Here is a 26,241-nt window from a genome sequence, read left to right as displayed (position 1 = left end):
TTCTTCTTCTTCTTCTTTTCCGTACAGTGCCTAATAGAACGTGACATCCGACATAGAACGTGACATTCGATGCAGAACGTGAAATGTCGCGTGAAATGACGTGACATTCGACGCAGGACGTGACATTCGACGCAGAACGTGAAATGTCACGTGACATTCGAAGCAGGACGTGACATCCGACGTAGAACATGAAATGTCACGCGAAATGACGTGACATTCGACGCAGGACGTGACATTCGACGTAGAACGTGACCTCGACCTCTACTCGATTTCTCAGCTTTCAAGAATCACGCATTGTTTGTCATCGATTGTTCGAAACAAGAAGAAAGCATGAAAGCATCCACTGTTGACGTAAAACTCGATATTGAAGCTAATAATGGTTTTCCCGAAAATACCAAGGCTTATTGCATTATAATTCATGATTGTGTAATGAAGTACTTCCCTCTCACCGAAATTGTAAAAAGTCTAAATTAGATGCATAAATTGTCAGTAGTGAACGAGCAGTCATCATGAGAGTAGCATTCGTAGACATTCAGGGATTCGATGTGGACGGATGGTTTGTTCCCAAAGAACTTACCATTGAAATAGGTTTTAAACGAAGTCATTACATCTTTTTGCCTCAGAAACCATTTAATGCGCTAACTAATGGAGATAGGAAGACTGCCTCATACGTGGAGAAAAAACTGCTTTAAATTCGATACTCTGATGGGCAAGTAGAATTGTCCAAAATCAATGAAATACTAGAAACCAAGTTGTTGTATGCAGCAGATTACATCTACGTTCGAGGAGAACAAAAAGCAGAATATTTGGATAAGAAACGTCACGTTTTTGGAGTTTTTCCCATTATTATTGATGTTTGCAAGTTTGATGGTACGCCTCGTGCTACTGGAAACGTTGGTCCTACTGCAAACCCATGTCATGCCGCTGGATTATTTTCATGTACCGAAAGAAATGTGGATCGTCTGCGTCACTGGTTTGCCAATAACATAATACCATTGTAATTTTTGTATATGTATAAATAAATATATTAGAAATTAAACGCTTTTTTTATTTAAAACATCTTTATTGATTGAGTCTTATATTACATGAAGATTCAAATTTTCTTCTTACAATTTCAAAAATAATTTTTAAAATTAAGATAAATACAGATGCTAATATTACACAGGACATTGTAAAGACATTATCTATTTCACTTTTCATATACTCGCTGGTGTTGTTGTTGTTGTTGTTGTTGCTGCTGACACCCGTGGTGTTGTTGTTGTTGCTGACAAACATGGTATTGGTTGAATACGTCTTAATGGATATGTAGCTGGTGGCAGTTTTCTACAGGCCCAGGTGTCTTGCTGCTGCTGCTGCTGTTGCTGTAGATTCAACTCTTCGGGTTTCCACGTTTTGTTGTTGTTGTTGTTGTCAAAATGCAGGTTATCTAATTGTCTTGTAATATGTTTAAAATCCTCATATGATTTAATGTCGATCTTTAACCGATCAAGTTTTCTTTGAAATTCTATTACTCTATGTATGTACTCGATGGGATTCATATTACTACTAACTATGTCCTATGTAGAATGTCACATTTTATGTTAAGCAACATCTTGACTAACACATAACTGTCACGTTCTGCGTCGAATGTCACGTCTTGCGTTGAATGTCACATAACTGTCACGTTCTACGTCGAATGTCACGTGTCATTTCACGATCCACGTCGAATGTCACGTCATTTCACGTTCTGCGTCGAATGTCACGTCCTGCGTCGAATGTCACGTGACATTTCACGTTCTACGTCGAATGTCACGTCCTGCGTCGAATGTCACGTCTTGCGTTGAATGTCACGTCCTGCGTCGAATGTCACGTGACATTTCACGTTCCACGTCGAATGTCACGTCATTTCACGTTCTGCGTCGAATGTCACGTCCTTTCACGTCTTGCGTTGAATGTCACATAACTGTCACGTTCTTCGTCGGATGTCACGTTCTATTAGGCACTGTACGGAAAAGAAGAAGACGAATAATGTTCATACTGATCGTTGACATGGCTTCTGTGTGTCACCTACGCTTTCATTTGACACCTCATACGTCAAAATCGTGCCAATAGCAACAAAGATACATTCTAGCGCCCATTTGGCAATGCTGCCATCTTTGTTTTTTGTGTCCCCGTCTCCTCCCCGTTCCAACGAGCCCTCGTACGCCCCGATCGGACCAATAGAACCAAAGATATGACGTAATGACCTTTTGGCATGCTCCGATGCGCACGGCACATACTGCGTTCAACCCCATTTTTCATCCCCTTTCCAACGAGTCCTCGTACGTCATCCTACGTTAAGCCGTTTGGCATTTGCAACCGGGGGTTGCGATTTTAGGGGTTGCAATTTAGGGGATGTGCCAGGAAATAGGTAGCCTATCTACTGATGATGTTGGTGATAGGTATATTCAACATACAATATAAATATAATACACAAAATATACAAAGAATTATTCGTAAAGTGATTACGGAACCTTCGAACTGACAGTATAATACCGAACATTCATTTTGTTTGCATAAATATAAATTAATTAATGAATCAAACAATATTACCAAATAACTTCACAACGGGAAATCCCGTTAACAAAATTACAAATGTACATAATATTGGTTCCTAAATATTTTTTGTCCTTGTAGCAAAAATATTTTATATCGATAACGATAAGAAATGTCAGAGAATTTCGGTATTAACTAAAATATTTCAGCTTGGCAATCCTCACGTTTTTTATATCATTATTGTTTATTTAGATAATGATTACAAGTGCAAAAGTCGTTTCCGTTTCCTTAATATTGTTGTTAAAGTTTTTGTTATAGTAATATTGTTGAATAAACAATCATTCTATTAGCTATTTTTATTCAATGTTATATAATTTACATATTTAATTGTCTGCTATGTTGATCTGTATATTATTTATCGCAGTTTATAATATTTGTAAGTGTGTGTAAAATTCTGCACATTTTGTTTAGTAACTCTCTAAGATAGGTGTAAGTTCAAGTGTCTGAATCACATTCAGTTCTAAACAAATATTTCATATAATCACATAATCTAGATTTTTGCTGCTACAAGCTTGTTGTACAAACATAACTTAAATTCGCAGACGTTACTGTTAGAATGGCAGATATTCGAGAGCGTTTGTAATGACTGTTTGATGTAATTTTTGGGAGAAGGCGACTCTATGGTTGAATATCCAAGTTTCAAAATCAAACGTAATGTCCCTTGCCAGAAGGGCAATTGGATATATATATATATATATATATATATATATATATATATATATATATATATATATATCCAATTTCTCCCGGTCCAAGGCATGTTCCTCCTCCAAACCTCTCGATTCCATCGCTCTTCTAATTCCTTCATTCCACGAGCGTCGAGGTCTACCTCTTTTTCTTCTTCCAGGGGGCTTCCATCTGCGAAGTTTTTGGGGCCAACGTTCGTCAGGCATTCTCAATAGGTGTCCAAACTATTTTAAACCTCTTCCTTCTATTCTGTCAATGACCGTTTCTGTAGCATTCATGTTATTTTTTATAGATTCGTTGGTCTTCCTTTTTAGCCTTGATGTTCTATCACTTCTTCTCAAATAATCCATTTCAACTGCCAACAATCTTCTCTTCAGATCTGCATTATTTGTCCATACTACAGAACCATAACAAAGAACTGATTCAGCCATGGTTTGCCCTATTCTTTTTTTGTTCCTTTTGGAAATGTTGCGATCCCACCATGAGGAGTTCAGACATTCTACAATTTTACATCCCTGATTAATTCGGTTCGATTCTTATCAATGAGTGCACCTAAATATTTAAATTTTTACCACTTGTTTGATTTCCACGGCCTCGTTTATCAACACTTTAAACCTTGCATCTGAATTTATAACTAAGTAAATATTCTGTTTTCTTCATGCTGACTTGTAACCCCCATTTTACATATTCTCTTTATAGACGCTTTATCATAAATTCTAGATCATAAGAATCTTGAGCTAGGACGACTTGGTCATCCACAAAGTTCAGGGAGAACAGTACGTCATTTCCTATGGGGATTCCCATTCTCTGGCAGTGGTTTTTCCAATTTTGGAGGGCTGCCTTAATATATAAATTAAACAGTAAGGGTGACATATTGCATCCTTGTCTTAGTCCTTTAGTTACTTTTATTGGCTCTGGTAGTCTATTTCCGATTTTTAGGTAAGGAGTGTTATCCCTGTATACTTCTGGGATTATTCCTAAAAGGTGTGGACTAACGCCTTATAGGCGATAGGATCCTATCGATCGCCAGGTAAAATAAATGCATTATTTTAAATGCGAGCATTCACTGTCAGTGCTATGATCTAGGCGAGGGTACGATGCGATGAACGTACCCTTAGAATTAAATAATGAGTCAAAGTCCAATAAGAATAAACAGAAAACCAAAAGAAAATTGTCAAAAATATATAATATAAACATATAATGGAAATTTCTCTTTTCATAATATATGTATTTCTAATGAAGAATATTGACTTTTAACAAACCTGCGGTACGTAAATGGTCACGCTAAACCCAACTAGTAGGTCAATGTACATTGTAGTTTATGTGATTATATTACAATTCTTTTATTTTTACTTCTAGAAATGAAAAGACCGCAATGGCCAAGTTAAAAATAGACGACCTGTATAACAACCTTTGTGTATGTATATCGGTGATGACTAATTCTTTTTTGCATTTACCTTCAGAAGTATATATTCCCATTATCTCTAACTGTTAATTTACATGAACAAGTACAAACACACAGTCATTGTCACACCGGCAGGGTCGTATGAAAGTGCTACTGTAAGAATATTATATTATGCGGAAATGGAAAATTTTATATAGTTAAAAAAACATCAAATTTATTTCTAGATATCATATTATGTAACTTAAAGAAGACGAGCGGCGAAGCCCCAAAAAGGTGACAATAACCTATAAGTGCACAACTTTTCTAAATAAAATTTTTTTATTATTTTTTTATTGGGGTGGGGGAACAAACAGACTACAAAATGTTTAGATTAATCAATCTTAGAGACACAAAAAAAATTAAGAATATTTTTCGGTGTCTTATGATATACGGGGTGAAACAAAAATGCTACTGCGAAAAAACTGCCAAAAAAGTTTTTGCAGTTTTTCGCAATTGTTTAAATAAATTATTAACCAAATTTAATTTAGAAGGTCTCAAATGAATCGTTTTTCATAACCTTCAGAAAAACAAAAATGAAAACTTATAATTAGAAAAGAAGTATTGAAAAAAAAAATTAAAAATAGTGATTTTCGGTAATTTTTGTTGTAAAATCAATGTTTAAACAATGACGCCGTTATTTTAAACTGGTTCTTTTGTCATATTTTCATACCAAAACTTTAATTTTTTCCAGGATTCGTTCTGAAACGAATTACTTTACATTTTATTTTTTGTTTATTAGACTGTCAAACTCATCTATACAGTTGTGCCGAGTAAAAATATAGCTTAATTGGCCTGTAATGGTTTTTCGGATTTATATGTCACTTAGTAAGTATATACAGTAGTCTCTCTCTATAACGATTCCCTATATAACGATAATTCCTCTATAACGATGAAAATAGTAAACGTTGATTGGTTCGTCATAAGAACAATGTATTAATTCTTTCTCTATATCATTCTCTCTTTATAGCGATAACTTTTTAGCGTTCAATAGTTGATGACAAATGTGTTATTGTGTTTAAAGTTCAGACTACCTGAGTCACGACTCACGAGTGGCACGGACATTGTCCAGCGGTTGTTTTGTTTTACGCTTAAGGAATGCGGCCACCCATTCTACTCTTTCTTATCAGAGAATTAAGTGACTCACGTTTATTGTTCGCGCGGCATACCTAACTGTTATCACACAGATGTTGTCATCTATTGACGACTTTTCATTTCCAGTTTGAGTTGTGTCTTAGTGTGTCAACAGTCAACATGTTTTCGAAAAAGCGTAAAGTGCTCTAGGTGGAGGAAAAGTTATCGATAACTCGAGCAATAGAGAAAGGTGAAAAGCAATCGGATGTCGTTCGCTGGACGGGGCTGTCTCAGTCAACTGTGGCTACGATATAGAAGGACAGAAAAAAGTGGCCTAAAGCGGAGATGGAGGGCGGTAGCAGGAAGAAGTTGCGGAAACCTCAGCACGACGATTTAGATCGCGCTATGCTTCAGTGGTTCCAGCAGCAGCGTATGAACCATATTCCACTTTCTGGGCCTGTGGTCAGGACAAAAGCTGAGTTTTTTGCAACTGAACTTGGAATCGAGAATTTCAAGGCATCTGAGGGTTGGCTGAGCAAGTGGAAGCTGCGGCACAAGATCAACTACGGGCAAATCAGCGGAGAGGCTGGCGATGTTAACAAAAACGTAACGGATAATTGGCTAGAAAACGTGTGGCCTGGACTGAAGGCACGATATGCGTCAGACGACGTTTTCAATGCGGATGAGACTGGATTGTTTTTTAAAATGACACCAAACAGAACTTTAAAATTTAAATTGGAAAAGTGCGTTGGTGGAAAGCTCTCTAAGGAACGCATTACAGTTTTAGTGGCCGCTAACATGACAGGTTGCTTTTAAAAACATAAAAAAATCTACCTAAGCAAACAAGAGTGCGTGGATGACCTCGGAAATTTTTGAAGAAGCGATAAGAAAGTGGGATATCGAACTTAAAGGGAAAAAAATTCTTTTGCTTGTAGACAATTGTCCTGCTCATCCTGTATTGCGCGACCTTCAAAACATCGAACTCTGTTTTCTGCCAGCAAACAAAACGAGTGTCCTTCAGCCCATGGACCAAAGTGTCATCTAGAGTTTGAAAAGACTTTTGATGGAATTGGTTGAGATCTTAAACTAAACATTCTTGACGCCATCCTAATGATTAGTAAATCCTGGGAAGAGGTGACGAGCAATACAATAAAACATTCCTTCAAACACGCAGGATGGCTGGAAGATCAAGGATTGACTGATGATGAAGATGACCTGCCATTAGATGTTTGGGCCAGACAGTTTGAACTTACTATCACCTACGGACCGGAAGAGCTAACAGATTTTGAAGAAGTTGATGAAAATGTAGCTATAACATCTGGACTTTCTGACGAGGACATTGTTTTCTTCTTCTTCTGTAGAAGAAGAAGAAAACAGTGACTCGGAAGTGGAAGCAGAGCCAGAACCAGCTCCGACCCCTCAGCAGGCATTGGATGCGGCAAAAGTACTGCATCGATTCTTCATCCACCAGGAAGACGATATGAGTGCTGTGGAAGATTCGATGCATCTTCAGGACAAGGTCAGGTCAGTTCTGTAGAAAGGGAAAAGAAGACTGACCAAGGTGACAGATTTTTTTGGTAATGTAGGCTAAATATATTTTACAGTAGCATATTATTTTTTTTATTGTACAGTACACATGTTTTAATTGTACAGTCATTTTTTATACTGTATTGCTTGTATTATTCGTTAATAAATCTATGTGGAATACAATGTTAATTCATTTATATTCGTTTTCATAATTTTTTTAAATCAAAATAGGTTATTTAGTACAGTATTATTAATATTACAGTACTGAATTTTGTCTCTCTCTGTATAACGATCTCTCCTTATAACGATGAAAATTCCCGGTCCCTTGCATATCGTTATAGAGAGAGAGAGGACTGTAATTTATTTCAATCTAGCTGTTAAAGTAACTTATTTTGGTATAAAAGTTTTGTTATTGTATTTATTATTATTATATGTTATTATATTTATTTTATATTTTGTTGTGATATTATTTGATAGTTTTCTGTCTCCTTATTTTACAGCTGGCCTTATTTTATTTAACTCATTGTACTTTAGAGGTTTAGGCAGGTTTTGATATTTTTGGAAATCATATATGCAATAAACATCTTATAGTAACCAACTAATAGAATAATTTATCTAGTGTGCGCCTGAAACGTTACATTACACATTCTATCCGAAATAAAATCGCAATAGAGTGATATTTTTGTAAACACGATAACAAAACTGGTCGTAAAAAGCCATTTTATATTGCGCCGGTAATTTTGAAATTCCTAATTTACGATTGTTTTATGACTTTCGGTTACAAGTTTAAAATATTTAAGATAACTATTTTTTCATGAAAGTTTTCCAGTTATAATGCATTTTAAATATAATTCTTCGAGTTTTTACTTAGATTTCAGTATAAAGTGTCGGCAAGATTTTGAGTGGATGTGTCTAAAACCAATGAATATAGGTGTCAGCTTCTAAATTCGTTGCTAAAATCTAAAAGATGACCTTTCCAAATAAAAATACAACGGTATTGATTACCACACTAGCTAATTAAATGATTAATCAGAGATATTATTATAAAGGCTTACAAAAATGGGATATTATAGTGAAGAAAGCATATAGAATTAGTTAAGCTATACTATGAAAATAATCAGTGTGCTAAGGCTACGGCAAGGATCTTTAATACGTCACGTAAACTTACTTAAACGTAAGTCCACAATATGTTAAACATTTAACTGATAAGTGTGAAGCTACAGGTGACGTTAACACCATAAGGACGAAGTAGACCGTCGAGTGCAAAATGAAGCAGTTGAAGTGGTGGTATTGGGTCATTTACAAATGGATAATTGACAGTCTAAGGGCCTGCGTAGCGCAAGCGGTAGGATGCTTGCCTCGCATGCCGGTGGTCCGGAGTTCGAATCCTACCGCCGGCAAGAACAACTAGACATTTTTAAAAATGTCTATAGGCCCCAGGTCGACTCAGCCTGAATAAAATGAGTACCTTGGGTAAAACCAGGGGTAATAATAGGCGGTTGAAGCGTAGCACTGGCCATGTTACCTTCCTTGTATACCGTAGGCCCCAGATATAGCAGACTATTATATATTATAATTGACAGTCTATCAGACAACTATCTCGTGCATCTGGTGTATCAGCATCTAATGTTTATCGAATTATAAAATCCAATAAATTTCACCCTGATAAAATACGATTACTTCCTCAATTAAACGAAGATGATCCTGATCGTCGGCTTCAATTTTGTAAAGAATCTAGTGAAATCATAAATAACAACCAACATTGATTGTACAATACGTGTTTTTCCGACGAGTGTACCCTTATGTTAAATGGTGAAGTAAATAGACATAATTGTCGTTATATAGAGGTAATCCAAAGAATCGGAAAGGAGAAAGAAATCGTGAATACAATTAAACAAAGAAAGCTTAAATATCTAGGCCACATATTGAGACACGATAATTACCGTCTACTGCAATTGATTGTCCAGGGAAAAATAGACAGTAAGCGAGGTCCAGGCAGAAGAAGACACTCGTGGCTCCAAAATCTGAGGGAAACACCTCAGAAATTAAACGCAGGAGTTGACAATTTAGGGAATCACTTTATTGGACCATTATTTCTTGAACGAAATCTCAACTTACTTAAATTTGTTACAAGACGTTATTGGTCTGCTCATCATTGACACATTGAAATCTGATAATAATCATAATAGAGGATGAACTGACTTTCCAGTAGGACGGGGCACCCCCACATTATGATATAAGTATACGTAAGACAATTTTTGAATTCAACGTTTTCCAGGGCGTTGGATTGGCAGAAGGGGGCCAATAGAGTGGCCGTCCAGATCACCGGATCTTTCGCCTTTGTTTTTTTTTGTGGGGATACCTAAAATCACAAATATACGCCACTCCGCCGGCAGAATTTGCAGAGTTGCGACAAATAATTGTGACAGAATGCCGATTATTGACACTGGAGGTATTTGCAAATGTACAAAGAGCCTTTGCAAATATACTGTATTATTGTATGGAGGTCGCAGGAGGTCATTTCGAACATTTAATTGGTTAATTTGATGAGATTTTATGTTTTTAGTTATTACTGTGTTCAACCAATAAATTACTTGAATCCAAAATATATCTTCATCTTCAAAGTTATTCCGAAAATAAAAAAAAATAGAGTATCGTGTAGAGAAAAAAATACCTTTCAAATGATGTGCTACTCGACCTGTCATCGAATGCCATAGTCTGTGGACTAGTACGCATTTCGATGCGCATCGCCCCGCCTCGAATTTTCCCATTGGCTCTTGACCTGGAAATCCCTATTTATCGCTCGAACAGCGCATATAAATATTGGCGATTTTCAGGTCAGCAGGTCAGTTCCTCACGGGCTCTCCGAGAGCTTAGTGCTCTCGAGGCTCTGCTTCCTGCATTTATTTTCCATACTCTGTGGCTGAGAATTGTTTCAACTTAACTTGGTGTTTTTATTTCGACGAAGAAATTGTCATGTAAGAAATATCTTGCCTTTTTCAAGGCAAGACACCGAAGATAAATATTTTCCAAGTCCATAACCCGAAAATGGAGAAAAGTAGAGGAGCTCTCGACGTTTACTCCTAAGCCCTCTACAGAGCACCCGGGGATATCAGAAGGTGGTTAGACCCTTATTTGTTCCCCCGAGGTGACAGACCACACTCGCTTAAAAAAAAGGGGGTTGATGCGAGGCAGTAAGGGGTAACATTTGAGGGCATGAATTTTGATTGAAAATTAGTCTTCCTCCCAATATAAATTGACGTGTTTTTTTAATTTTGAAGAAATTCTTGGTTTATGAGTTTCTGGGGGGGTCAAATTTTCGTTGGAACACACTGAATATCACGTCATTCACCATGGAAACTAAGCGACTACGACTCCATGGCCTTCTTAAATTAGGATTCTTCTCATTTTATTTATATTATTATCCATATCTAACGTATTATCGGTTTTAATACTATTATAAAGTGATTAATGTTCAATAAAAGTTGTCAATTAAATTACTATTTAATATACAATGATAAGATACAGACTTTTAATACCGTTACTGATTGGCAGGATACTATTGTTCAAACAGAGCTACTCATATAACTTGTAATTTTTGCAATATGCGCGTTTTAATATTTTTTAACTACAACCCAAGTCCCTTCTACACAATGTCATATATGTAATTCATAAACTGTTTAAATAGGACTACTTACGGCATTCTTATTTAAATTTAATAACAATCATAAACTTAATGAAGCTGATTTTCTCATAACGTTTTACCAAGAAATGGTGAAATTGCACCACGAGTCCGTAACCTACTTAATAATTTCACTTTAAATAATATTAATTGAAGTGATGGTTCGATAACGTTCAAAGTAAAGAACAGACAAAGAAATTTGGTTACGAATATTTCCATCAATATTTATTATAGTTAAAATGAAATCAAGAAAAATGTGATAATAGCTTAACATATAATTTTCTATAATAAACTATGCGTATTTTTAAGCATTTTAATTATCCCTATAGGATTTAAAGTACATATCTGTTATTAGGAAAATGTAATCTTCCATTAGTGCCCAGTACTTTTATTCTTGTAGCGGTACACAAAACTAATAGCCCAGTCTGGTTTAAAAAAAGTTCGAAAAATGTTTCGCAGATATCTGAAGCTTTTAAGACATAGGTGGGGGTTACTAGATGACGAATATATGAAAAAGTACTCGTAATTTTACCTTGCGTTTTTTTTAAACAACAATGTATGGTCACAATTTGATTTTTGTCTATATGTTTTTTCCCTTATATTTTAAGTAAATAAACAATATTTATATCATTTTTTTATGGGCGTAGGAAATTTCGACACTAAGCAGGTAGCGACTAAAATTTAATGGCAATTTTCGACACCAGCCCCAATTCCCGTTTTTATCTTACAGGTATATTCGACACCAAATAAATATAGCTGCGACATAAATAAAATACCATAATTAATTAATTTATTTATTTTAATAAAAGTAATGTGCATTTTATTTCTTTATAACTGTAATAATATCTAAATCTAATACAACTAGTACCTAATTTTTGTACATTTTACCGTTAATATACTTGTATACAATGATTTATTTGCTATTATAGGAATGATAAGATACAGCTTTTATAAAATCTAACCTACGTATTTGTTGGGATCGTAGTTTATCCATCATTTTCTCCAAAAATGCCAATTTAGCCTTAACAGTAGTATCTTTGATTTTTGCTGGTATATGTAAACTATTTATTTTGACATAAGTGTCTACTTGAAATTCTTTTAACTTTTCAATAAAAATAAAAATAGAAGGATGTGTTGAATAAAAAGAAGAATTAAATCTCGAATGAAAGGATTCACAGGCATTTGTGGTCCTCGCAATAGACGGATTCTGATTAGACCATATGTGTGGTGGAAATAGAGCGCTATCGAAAATGTAATTTTCCAGTAAATAATCTGCATATATATCAAGTGTTGCGTTTATAGGTTTATATGACATTAAATCATAAAGAAAGCATTCTTCAACTTCTGCTGGATTTAAATAAGTTAAACCAAACGTATGCCTTAACCATTTTCCAATTTCTGAATTTGTATCCTTATATTCTTGTACCAAACCCAAAGATTGAATTTTTTTAAACCAGTTTTGGTGTAAGTGAAAACGGCATCCACTAATTTTTGCATTGGGCCACATATACAATAAAGCACAGTGAATTGCTTTTTCACAAATCCACAAAGTCCACAAATATTTCAGTTGGTTCTAATGATAATTGAAATGTTTCAAAAATCTTAGACCTTAATAAAGAAAATAAATTTTTGTATGTCATTGACAATTTGTCCTTTAACAAACAGTATGCTAAAGGAACATAATGTCCATTTTCCAAGCCATGTATAGTAAATAATTGTAGAAAATATTTGGTACTGTATGAAAATGTACCATCCATATACAAAGTTTTTAATTTACACAACAAACGAGTATTTGTCTCGCATGAAAATACAATTACATTTAATTCAGGATGATTTAAAAACCAAAAACTTTCATTGCGACAGGTTTTAGGAGAATAATTACTAACCGCGTTATGGACTTCTGATATGCTTCTTGGTAACGGACCTGGTAACAGTTTACGACGACAGTTGTAAATGTTCTTTCTTATGCTAGCTATGTCAGGAACCGTCAGCAAATTGGCATCACACTCAGCAACAGCAGTTCTTGTAATTTTGGCAGGCTTTTCCGATATGTCCTCTTGGGCTTTTCTTTTACATGCATTGGTTACCATCTTTACTTCAAGCTTTTTTGGATCGGCTTCATGATTATGTACCAAATCACTTCTTGTGATGGTGAGGTCCTCACAGCCTATTGTAAACACTTTTCCGGAATACTTAGTGTTTCTTTGGATGCAGCGCCAAAATATCTCGCTGCTTTTTAACACTTTCTGTTTCGAGAACGAATGATGCTCCACCACTAATAAATCTCGACCACGGGAACTTTCTATCAAACTCATTTTTTAAATATCCGTATACGTGCCATCGAGCAAAAAGACAAAAGAGGGAATCTAATCGTTATGAAAAGGCGACCAAAAAAGTGGCCTCTGATGGCGGACATATCCGGAAATGCGAATGCGCCAAATTTAAATTTTCCGACACTTATTAACAGTAGCTATAAAATAGTTTTCAGAATGTGTCTTAGACGAGAAAATTTTAATTAAATATTAACAATAACAGTCTAAAATGTGAAACAATTGTTAAAAAACTTCAATATAAATAAGATTTCATGTGACAGTTGGGACAAATAATAACATAACCCAACTAAATTTGATTTCTTAAACAAGGAAAGACTCTCTTTCCTTGTTTAATTTGGCCTCTCAAGATGGCTCTTCCTGTCTAACAATATTTTTGCCCCCACTACCATTACATTCCCTCTTTTGTCTTTTTGCTCGATGATACGTGCACAAGTCAACGTCAAACAAGAAATAAATTACAACTGAAATAATTTAGTCACAAGTACACAAGTGCCACGCCCCCCGCCGTGACAATAAATATTGGGAAAACCCGCTTGTCCTGCTTGGGTGCAAATGTCCATCGCCGCTAATTACCTACCTACCTGCTTTACGCCGCGGTGTCGAAGTTTCCTATAATAAAATTTGACCCTTCGATTATCCCAGGTACAAAGACAATTTGGTGTCGAAAGTTCGCTCGCCGCTCGAAATTATTTTAGCCCTACATGGGTGCCGCGACTAAAAAAGTTTGAGAACCACTGCACTATCCTAACTTAACCTAAAGACTACTTTTTGGGAGTTGAAGGGCAACAAATTACTTATTTTATTTATTTTTTTTTTTAAGATTGTTTGACTTGGAGTTCTCTTTTAATTTTATTAAGAGATATTGCGATAATTCTAAAGGAAAAATGTTTATTTTATATTCGGGATACTTGTTTATAATTTTTATTGAAAATATTTGAAATAAACTATTTTCAATCCTTCTGTAATCTCGCATTTTGTTTTTGTCCCCTAGATTATTTTGATATATGTATGTTAAGAAACCTCTATTACCTCTATTTTTATAAAACATATTTCAAAACAAAACAATCATCAGCAAACTATTAATAATTATTGTTCTATCTATTAAGTATGTTTGAATCTATTTAAGACATCAATAAAATTACACTGATATGGTTGATTTAGTGGACTATTCATTAGAAATTTAAATTAAATATTTATGTGACTAATTATGCTGTATGGGAGGTAATATTTTTTATGACGCTAATTGACAAACAAATCTAATTTAATTTATAAGATAATTATAATATTTTTTCGTATGATGCGACTAAATTGTTTCGACCACTTAAACATAACTTATAGCCTTCATATTCTGCCTAGAAAAACTTTATATTATAACTGAAACGTCTGCTAAATTTGGATCGGTTCAATAGTTTTAATATAATAATTTGGCAATCCACGGTCCGTAAAAAAATTGTAAATTTGCAAAATTAAGCTGGATCCAAAATAAGCACTTAAAATACATTTTCGCACACTTTGAAAAATTGAAATCGGTCAACTAGGAGAACTTAGGGAATTTATAAATAAATAAAATATCTTCGTATAAAGAGTTTTACAGATATCAATTACAAAATTTGCACCCTAATAGAATTTTAAAAGGTGCTTCTCAAAGACCACTTAGCATTTGAGTTTATCTTATTGTAAATTTTCCAGGCGTTCACTAAAGCTGTCCTAAAAATTAATTCAAAAGCAACTTTTTTATAGGTAACACTTCAGTGTCTTTCTAAAAGGTATAATATGCTGACACTTACCCACTATAATCAATACCCTTTTTAGCCTTGTAATCAATAACACAGAGACTTTCAAATATTTTCTTGTTTTGTGTTTTTTCGGGCTGTCTTATGAAGAGCAGTGTTATGCCGCCCTTTATTTGTTATCATTAAAAGCTGATTATCTTCTTCTTCTTCCTATGCTGTCCCCATTAACGGAGGTTGGCGACCACGTTTTTAAAAGCTTCTCTGTCTTTTGCAACGTGGAATAATTCGTCTACAGTCATGTTTGTCCAATCTCGAATATTTCGCAGCCATGACTTCCTCTTTCTACCTATTCCCTTTTTGCCATCGACTCTACCCTGCATGATGACCTGCAGAAGACTATATTTATTATTTCTTAGTATGTGTACAAGGTATGCAGTCTTGCGTACTTTTATCGTTCTCAACAATTTTTTGTCTCGACCCATTCTTCTCAGCACTTCCTCATTGGTGACCCTGGCAGTCCATGGGATTCTCAACATTCCCGGTATATCCAAAGTTCAAAGGCTTCAATATTTTTAACTATTTGCGCTTTTAGTGTCCAAGTTTCTACCCCGTACAATAGTTGCGACCAGACGTAACATTCAACAAACCTCAGTCTCAGCGCAATATTCAGATTTTTGTCACAGAACAATTGTTTGAATTTTAAGAACGCTGCCCTTGCCATTTCTATTCGTACCCGGATCTCTTGGTCTGGATCTAATTCTGTGTTGATGTAAGCTCCCAGATATTTATATTTTGTCACTCTCTCTATTTGCTGTCCACCAAGAGTTAGTTGTTCATTATTTATTGGACTCCTTGATACTATCATAAATTTGGTCTTATCTGTGTTGATGTCAAGTCCCATTTGAATGCATTCACTATTTATTGCATCTAGTAAAGTTTGTAGATCTTCTATACTCTCAGCCATAATTACCGTGTCATCTGCAAATCTCATGGTGTTTATGATTTCTCCACCAATTCTTATTCCCTCTTTTCTTTCCCATAAGGTTTTTCTGAATATGACCTGTGAGTACACGTTGAAAAGCGTCGGAGACAAGACGCATTCTTGCCTAACCCCTCTCGCAATCTGTATATTATTTGTTTCTATATCGTTCACCTTTACTACTGCTTTCTGGTTCCAGTATATAACCTTAATAAACTCAATGTCTTTTTTGTCTAAATTGATGTTTTTTAATTCATCTATTAACTTCATATGCTGCACTCGGTCAAAGGCCTTCCTAAAGTCTATGAAGCATACATATGCACTCTTGTTATATTCCCGACATTTCTGCAAGAGTACCGTCAACGCAAATAATGCCTCTCTTGTACCCATGCCTCCTCTGAAGCCAAACTGAGTTTCATCTATCTGCTCCTCACATTTCTTATAAATTCGGTTTTGAACAATTTTCAAGAGAATCTTCCTTCAGTTAATTTATTTATCTCTGCGTTTAGTTGCTGTTGGCAGTTGTCGTCTTTTAGGTTTTTGATGTTAATTTTGGTGGTTTTAACTTTTTTCTCCGGTTTCCTGAGTTTAATGTTGACGTTTGCTAGTAATAGATTATGATCCGTATCTGCATCTGCGCTTGGATAGGTTTTTACACTTTGTACTCCATTACGAAACCTTTTGTTAATCGTTATAAAATCTATTTGGTTTCTGATTATATTGTTGGTGTTATCTTTTGGAGAAGTCCACGTGTATAATCTTCGTAAGGGTAGGTCGTAGTATATATGTATGTATCTTGCTACTTAATAATTTTTAATCCTCTTCTGTTGCACATACCTACCACTTCATTAGATTTAATTGTATTTGTAATAAATGTTTAAGAGAGCCCTTTAGGGTTGCTTCTTTAGTTTCACAGAAAAAAGATCTTCTTTCTAATAGGGCTTCTACTAATGGTAAGCTGGAGTAAAAATTATCAGCATACAGTGTTCTTCCTGTATCTAGTAGGGTAGCCATAACGTTCATGGCAACATTATATGAAGTTCCCTTACTTGAAATAGGATCTTATTTACCACAGTAAATTTTAGTTCTGTAAGTGTAAGCATCTGTTGTACAAACTCTATACAGCTTTACACCATACTTGTGACACTTATTTTTAATATATTGACGCATCCCCAAACGTCTTCTCCAAGGAACCATACCTTCGTCAATAACGATGAGCCTCTGTTGTAAAATATCTAATAAATGTCGCATTGGATACAGTTGATCTGTGGTATTCTGCAAACCATCGTTATCATGCAAATGCAAATATTTTCAGATCGATAAAAATCTGTCCTTGCAAACATCAGTTGCAATCTGGCAACTGGTGGTTTGAGGATTGCCAAATCTATCCGCTAATCTATTAAAGGGCAATTGCCAAAAAATGTCTAAGAATTAACTGCAATAAATCTCGAAAGAGTATCTTTGCATTCTTTGCAGCTGAACATCTAAAGACAACGGAGAAGACGTTATTATAAGAAACCAAATAGACTATATACTTCTTAAAAAAAAAATATCGAAATAGTTTCAACAGTGTTAAAACCTACCCAGGCGCTGATATTCAATCTGACCACAATCCTTTAGTGGGCGTGTATCTAGAACCAAGTTAAGAAAAACACGCGGAAAAACTGTAAAAAAACATGACATGAGAAAACTGAAATGTAGTGAAGTAAAAGAAATAGTCAGCAAAACAATAAACAGAAAATTCAAAGACATCGATAATAAAACGGAAAGCACAGAAGAGAAGATAAAATCCCTTGACGATAGATGACATTAAAGACAATTTTATGAAGAACGAATAAGGTAAGAATTAGACACGGATGACGACAGAGATTCAGCAGCTGATGGAAGAAAGAAGGAAAAACAAGAACAATAACTCTATGTATAAAACATTACAACGAGATATACAGAGAAAAATCAGAGAAACCAAACAGAAAGAACTGGAGAAAAAATGCCAAGAAATCGAAATTATACAAACTAAATACGACGATTTACTAAACATACCTATTTACAACTTGTATATCGATTTCAAACAGGCGTTTGATGGAGTAGATCGACAAAAGATGTTAAAGCAACTATCTATGTTAGGGATACCCAATAAGTTGGTTAAACTTATACGAATGACTCTGGAGGGTTCCAAAGCTATGGTGAGAATAGATGGAGATATGACGCAGGCCTTTGATATTGAAAATGGAGTTAGACAAGGGAATACCTTATCAACAACACTTTTTAATCTAACTTTAGAAGCTGTTGTTAGAAAACTGGATATAAACGGCTGTATTAATACAAGATCTATGCAAATATGCGCATATGCGGATGATGTTGCCATAATAAGCCACAACAAAAGGGTATTGAGCGAAAAAGTTATAGAACTGAAACGAGAAGCTGCTACGTTTGGTCTATATATAAATGAAAGCAAAACAAAATATATGGAGTGCACAAAATCGAATGAACATGAGAATCTGAAGGTAGACAACCATACCTACAAATATGCCTCCACTTTTCCCTACCTAGGCTCAATAATAAATGACAACAACAACATCAGTCAAGAAATATAAGCACGGATTCTTAGCGGTAATAAGTGCTTTTATGCATACAAAGACTTAATGAAAAGTAAATTACTGAATCGTGAGTCTAAGCTGAGAATCTACAAAACAGTAATTAGACCAGTGGTCACATATGGATGTGAAACGTGGACCCTCTCAACCACTGATGAAAATCAACTGAAAATATTTGAGCGCAAAATACTAAGGAAGATATTTGGACCAACCCAATGCAGCGATAGTTCGTGGAGAATTAAAATGAACCACGAGCTGGATGAACTAATGCAGAGCGCAGATATTGTCAGATTTGTAAAATCACAAAGACTAAACTGGCTTGGTCACCTAGAAAGAATGCCAGATAATCGAGCTGTAAAAGTAGTCCAGAGATGGAAGCCCCAAGGAAACAGAACAAGAGGAAGGTCCCGTAAAAGATGGATAGACGACGTAGAGAGGGATCTTAAAACCATGAACATCAGGCAGTGGCGAAGGAAAGTATCCGACAGGGCAGAATGGAAGAACATTGTTAAGCAGGCCAAAACTCACAAAGGGTTGTAGCGCCATTAGAAGAAGAAGAAGAAAATACGACGACTTCAACGTGTATAAAAAGGTAAAAGAAATTACAGGCAAATGTAAAAACAGAAGAGTAAGTAAACTTGTTAATGCCAACGGAACGGTACGTGGACTAAGAGAATATTGATAATACCTGGAAAAATTACATACGAAATTTATTTTTTTATGAGAGGGAGAACCAGTCCCCAATACCTACGGAAACAGGACCGGCCACCTATAAATACTAGTGGCAGAAATAAGAACAGCCATAATATCACTCAAAGAAGGGAGAGCTCCAGGACCAGACAGAATACAGTCTGAATTTCTTAAACTTATTGATGATGAATATTTAAGAATACTACGTAAAATCTGAAATAATATCTATGACACAGGAAATATTCCAAAAGATTGGCTAGTTTCGGACAAAAAGTGCGGAGAATATAGGCTAATAAGTCCAATGAGCCATACACTAAAACTTTTTCTTAAAATTATACATCGCAGAATATACAAGCTATGCGAAGAGAGAATACAAGACACACAGTTTGGATTCATGAAAGGCGTAGGTACGAGAGATGCACTGTTTAGTCTACAGGTATTATTCCAAAGATACAGAGATATGACTTGCGATATCTACACCTGCTTTGTGAACTACCAAAAAGCATTTGACACAGTTCAACACCGAAAAATGACGGATGTTCTAACAAAAGTCCAAATAGATGATAAAGACGGGTGTATAATACAAATTTATACTGGAACCAATCAGCCACAATAAGAACAAATCTTGGACAAATGGGGAAAAGAAGAGAAGTGATGTATACGATTAAAAGGAGAAAGTTAGAATATCTCGGACACATAATGAGAAACGGCACTAAATACAGATTACTGAAAATAATCCTTCAAGGCAAAGTATTTTTAAAGCGAGGAATTGGGAGAAGAATATCATGGTTAAAAAACCTGAGGAAATGGTTCTCCACAACAATAACTAATCTATTTAAAGCATCGGTTAATAAAATAATTATAGTCAGAATGATCGCCAATATTCGAAACTAATAGGCATCAAAAGAAGAAGAATCTCGAAAGAAATACATATTTACTTACTCGTTTTATATAAATTAAAAATTGCATAATTCATAAAATAACCTAATCAAAATGAATCTTTTAAATCTTTATCTCTTTATATTTGGAGTATACAACATATACATTATAAAGGCATGCCAACACTAACAATTTGAAATATTTTGTACAACCATGTTATATGGTTGACATTTGTGGCTATAATCAGCTTGTACTTTCGTTAATGTTAAGCAATATTTTATAGTTCATAATATTTATTTGATAATATAACCAACATTCTGTTACCTTTTTTGATATGATCACAGTCTAAACAACTACAATAACTATTGACTTCCAATCTAAAAAACAATTGCATTTTTAAATGCATCAAATACAAGCTAAAGATAATTAAAGTGTTTTCATCTTCTCATAAAAATTACAGTGAAGTATACAAAAGTATGTCAAGACTATCTTAAGAACAAAGCTGCATCATTGCAAAATTATATTAATTTAAAGGTCTTATATGTTCAAACTCAACAAGTTATATGATTAATATTATTCAGTATGCAGGTGTGTATATGAATGAATGTATTACTATATCCAGGGATATACAATTATCCAAATAGTAATAAAATCTATATTTACTTATAACTATTATAATTTCTTTCTTATCTATGTAGTTTAATTTTAAAATACTTATATAGAAGAAGAAGAAAAGAAACGAAAGATTTAAAAAATTTTATAAAACACAAAAATTTTACAAATTCAAATGTTTTATGTAATATGCCTCGACACTTTATTTGGCATTGGAAGAGAATTGCAAATTTTTTACAAAATGAAAAAAATATTTTACTTAATAAGTTTATAAGGTATATATACACTCGCGATCATAAAATCCGGGTCACCTTGAAAATCACCGTTATTTCATTTTTAACGAGCTTTATCGTAAATAATAATAACACAAATACAAACTAATGCATGTTTCTGAGAATTGTTGTCTTAGCGGTTTCCTTTGTAACAAAGAATTCCAAGAATGCCGATTTCGCGGAAAGTTATACACTTCCCAAAATGAACGGTACCTGTAACTGCCGCTTGTTTTAAATGTCTCATTTGTGCTTCGACTTTCTGTTCAAACGCAACAAACGTTTATTATTGCCACCATTAGTGTGTATTAGTGCCAATATTAGTGTTTATTATTGTTTATTTTTTGAAAAAAAATGCCTTTGACTGTTGTTGAAACGGCACGCATTGTTGCGCTTGTGGAAGACGGTCATACTCAACGACAAGTCGCAAGAACTGTTGGCGTAAGCCTTTCTACGGTTCAACGAGTGCTTCAACGCTTTCAGGAGACGGGTTTGCTAACCAGAAGACCTGGTTCTGGACGAAGAAGAACGACCACGGCACGAGATGACCGTTTCCTTATGTTTCAGGCTTTACGAAACCGGACCTCAACTGCGGTTATGCATCGAAATCGTCTACAGGAAGTACGAAATTGCAATGTTAGCGTTGCAACAGTCAGGAGAAGACTTCGTTCTTCTGGACTATCTTCTCGGGTAATCGCTACAGGACCGCCACTTCGCCGGACGCATCGAGTTGCACGACTAGCTTTTGCTCGACAATACGCGCCTTGGGGAATTAATGATTGGAGCAAAGTGTTATTCTCAAATGAATCCCGTTTCTGCCTAACTGGATCCGATGGACGTGTAAGAGTTTGGAGGAGAACCGGTGAACGATTTTTACAAGCGTGCATTGCTCCAAGAATGCCATTTGGTGGAGGCTCGGTCATGGCTTGGGGATGTGTATCTTCCGACCTCCGCACAGAATTAATCTTCATCGAAAATGGGTCCTTAACTGCACGAAGGTACATTACGGAGATTCTGGAAGAACATGTTATGCCCACCATGGCAGGGCTTGGAGAAGACGCCGTTTTTATGCAGGACAACGCGCGACCGCACGTTGCCAGGATCAGTATGCAATACTTGGACGAGGTTGGAATTACGAGGTTACCCTGGCCAGCTAGGTCTCCGGACCTGAATCCCATCGAACATCTCTGGGAGGATTTGAAAAAACGTATTCAAACCCATACACCACCTCCTAACAACGCACAGGAGCTTAAGGATCTGTTAGTGAGAGAGGGGAATAACATACCACAACATGTAATCCGGAGAAAAATTGAGAGTATGCCCCGTCGTCTGCAAGAGGTTATTAGAGCAAGGGGAGGCAATACACGATATTAGTCATTAAAATTCCACTGTTTTACCATTTTGTGTATTTTTCATTTTTTTTTTTTTTTTCGTATGTCTGTTTTATCAAACAATAAAAAAACCGTTTTTTTTTCTTTCAAAACAAACATTGATGACAAATAAAAAATACATTAGCCTAAAAAAAAGGTTATTACTGCACCAGATGCAAAAATATTCAAGAACTTGAAATTTTCAAGGTGACCTGTATTTTATGATCGCAAGTGTATATATATTGCAATTCAACCAAAACTCTGTTGGTTTGCCTTCCTAGCCCTGTAGAACATTCAAATACAATAGTAATAAGTTTCGACACATAGAGTAACAAATTGTTATTGTTTTGTTTAAATGAAAAAACAATGATTCATTTATTTCTGATTAAAAACTTTGTTTATAAATTAAACCAATATCTCACATCTTATTAAAGAACTTTTAACATTCAATTTAAATAAGGGTGAAAATAAGTGTACTTTCCATTCTCCATTGCTTTCTTATTTATATCTCTGATCTCTGTGGTTAACAATTGTTTAGTTGTATTTAACACAGATTATTGTTGTTAAATATATCGACATCTCTAGCATTGTTTGTCTAGTTAGTCTAATAAGATCAAGTCTATTCTTTGCCATTGATTGGACTGTGAGCACAATGAGTAATAATATCCATATTTATCCATACAGCTCTCACTCCCTCTAAGGGGAAAGTTCACTCATCCCAGATACCTACAGTATCAAAAGGATTTAGCTATGATGGGGCTCCTTCCATGTTATCGAGCCCTAGGTGACTTGATATGCTGGAGTATCTCCCAAAAATTTTGTTCACATCTGGATGTCGACCATAAGCATCCCAACTATGAAGTACTTCAGCTTCTTGTCAACCAACCCCAGATATGCAGGCTCAAGAGGACTAAACCATTCCAGCTTGTGTAATGTGTGAAATTCTGCAAGGCTTAGTTAGTGTTTTGCATTGTAGCCACAACAAGGATGTGAGCAGTTAATGAAAACACAGAGTCAGTGCTGTGCTGTGTAGCCACAACAAAGAAGTGATCTCATGTCAAAAAAAAGCTAGGATGGATAGGTGACATCTAGTTTATAAACAATCTTAAGAAAGTCCCTGTCAGGAAAGAAAGGACATAGCTATACATGTATAGTTAAATATTATGTTTTTTATGGGATTGAGCCACAATTATCAGTTGTGATTGTGATGAAAATAACATTTTTAATTAACTAATGTTTGACGTTTTGCTTTCCACTTTGGAAATCATTCTCAAAAAAAGGTTTTTTGTACAAATTATTTAGAAATGTGTATAACCAAAGATTCTGTTATTGGTTATGTCATTTCAAAGTTGACATGTCTGACCTAGATCTTGTAGGCCAATAGCCCCTAGTGGTTAAAACACATTTTGAGGGTGGTGTTATTACCCTAGGAATATCAAATTCTGACTGCTTTTGTGTGTTTCATGTTCGTGTTTACTACAAAGTTGTTTTCCCAAGCTTTGTTTACGAATAGCTGCCATAGCAAAACAGCATATTATGTTTACCCATAGTCAGAGATTCTCTACCTAAGGTATGGGATTAGGCAGGACTCGAAATATAACATAAGTTCTGCTGTATCTGACAAGTACCAGAGCTGATATATCATATATTTCGTTCTCATTTTTAACGGTTTTACCTTCACCATAGACATATCAATCTCTGCCAATTTCAAGAAATGTGACTAAATGACATGTCAAGCCAATAATCTGATTTTGGCAAAAAATCGAATATATCAAGTTTTGCCATACCACTACAGATATTATTCCTAGATATTATTTATGAAGTATAATAATATTTATTGCCTTATTACTTAAATAAATTGATCTCTGTTCATTGGAATTTGAGTATATACCAAATAAAATAAGTTTTACAAGGGAGAAAAAATTTAGTAGATTTAAAAGCAGCAGAAGATGTCATCACATAGTGGATACAAATTATCCATAAATAAATAGACACACAGAACAAAAGAGGCATTACATTTCAAGTATGATCAAAAACAAAATTACAATTAAAAATCTGGGATAAATCAACAATTAATAAAGTAAAATATAAAAATATCTTGGAATAAATACAAGAACACAAGCCACAGCCAAATTTTAAAAGGAGCAGAAATAAACCAAATGTTTGAAAAACGGAAAAAATCTAATCACTGCCTTTACTAGACAGTAGAGACTGAAATTGTTCATGTGGAAAAACAGCTCATAAATGTAGCAAAAAGTGTGTGTTTAAACATGTTTGACAAAAGAAACAGAAATCAAAAAGAACAAATTATGAAAGAACCAAATAGTGAAAAAGAATAATTGAAATATAAAAAAAGTTACATTAACAAAATAAGTTTGTAAATATGAATGTTCATTAACAAACTAAAGGAAAAGAAATTGGATAATCCAATAAAAATAACGGTACTAGTGTAGTAAGACGGAATGATGTCTGTAGGAATGAAATTTATATCAATGAATTCTGCTTTACAGGTATTTCAACACAGAGGAATCAGGTGAAATTTAAATCAATTTGTTCTTTTGTTAAGATTAAATTATTGAAATTTCATCAGTTCATTATGAAGCAACATTAAAAACATGTGTGTTTATAAGGAAAGGTGGTAATTTCAGGAAAAAATGGTTTATAGCAAATCTTACTGAAAGTGAGGCCACAAGATCAGAGATCAAAGCATACCAGAGAAAAATAAATAAAGCCTGAGAAAAAATTCAGAAATCAAATAAAATGAGATGTAGTACTTACTAAAATACAAAATTAAAATATACCAAAGTATTTTACTTTAGAAAGGAAAATAGTTTACCTTACTTAAAAAGAATGGTAAATTGAATAAAAAAAATTAAAAATATAAGGAAAAATTAATCAAAATCAATTCTTATGTATTAAACCTGACATAAGATTTGTCTTTACATTATATTTGATCAACTTTAGATTTAAAATTGTTTAGAAGTATAAATAAAACTTACCATCAATTTCTTCGGTTTCTGATGATTCACGAAATCCTGGAATATCCTTGGAGCTATTCATATTTGTCATTTGAAATGTATCCATAGTTTGAATAGTTTCGATTGTGTCTCCAGAAGCCATTTTGCTAGCTGGGACTAATCCAATTTAGAAATCGAAAGCTGATTTCATTAAAACACTTCACTAATACAACATTTAGAACGGACTAATTATTTCACGAAGAGAACATTAAACAGTGTAAAATCCGTTTACACTCCACACCTTTCCACTGACTGACCCTTGACATGTCAATATTGACTTGAGTTTAAACTGTCAGAACTTGTGACATACCGATTTTTCTTCTCTCAAATTATTATTGTCTCAAATTTACGCCAAACAAGCTGTTGATCCAACATTAGCATAGGCCAAAGACCAACAAATTCATGTAACTTTTAGTTGTTCCACCTATTGGGTAACTACCATAATGCTTGTTCAAGTATGTTACAGATTTCTAGTTTAATAAACGGAAAGGAAAAGGTAGCACAGCTTTTATTATTATAATGTAGATGGTGAAGACAATTTTGTAGGATAATTTTTGTAAATTTTAAATTATTTTCAGTTTGTTCTGTAGTTTTGAGTTCTTTAAATTAGAGAAGTAAATTGTGATAAAACCGCAATAAAAGTAGGTAAGTAATATTTAATCGACGAATCTTGTATTTTTATTTAAAAAATAATTTATCTAAAATTCACCAGTATAATTTTATAAAAAAGGATCATATATTTTTGATTTATAATAAAAATAGCATCTTCTTCTTTGTGTG

The 26,241-nt window shown here is 34.5% G+C and overlaps 1 protein-coding gene across 8 annotated transcripts in view; it reads right to left on the bottom strand.

The window, feature by feature from the left end:
- Positions 1 to 25,755, bottom strand: part of PIP5K59B (Phosphatidylinositol 4-phosphate 5-kinase 59B) — a 188,674-nt gene extending 162,919 nt beyond the window's left edge. For 5 of the 8 annotated variants that reach the window (XM_072533033.1, XM_072533034.1, XM_072533040.1 and 2 more), the window contains exon 1: positions 25,444 to 25,752. In XM_072533033.1, coding sequence (XP_072389134.1) covers positions 25,444 to 25,564 — 121 coding nt within the window. In that variant the 5' untranslated portion in view covers positions 25,565 to 25,752. Of the gene's footprint in view, positions 1 to 25,443 lie in introns of all 8 variants that reach the window. The other 3 variants (XM_072533039.1, XM_072533041.1, XM_072533042.1) reach the window with 3 other exon arrangements.
- Positions 25,756 to 26,241: the final 486 nt, after the last annotated feature.

The sequence above is a fragment of the Diabrotica undecimpunctata genome, chromosome 5 (assembly GCF_040954645.1).
Source record: "Diabrotica undecimpunctata isolate CICGRU chromosome 5, icDiaUnde3, whole genome shotgun sequence".
Taxonomy (NCBI): Eukaryota; Metazoa; Arthropoda; class Insecta; order Coleoptera; family Chrysomelidae; genus Diabrotica; species Diabrotica undecimpunctata.
The sequence above is the reverse complement of the archived record's forward strand: the minus strand, read 5'-3'. Positions and strand labels throughout refer to the sequence as shown.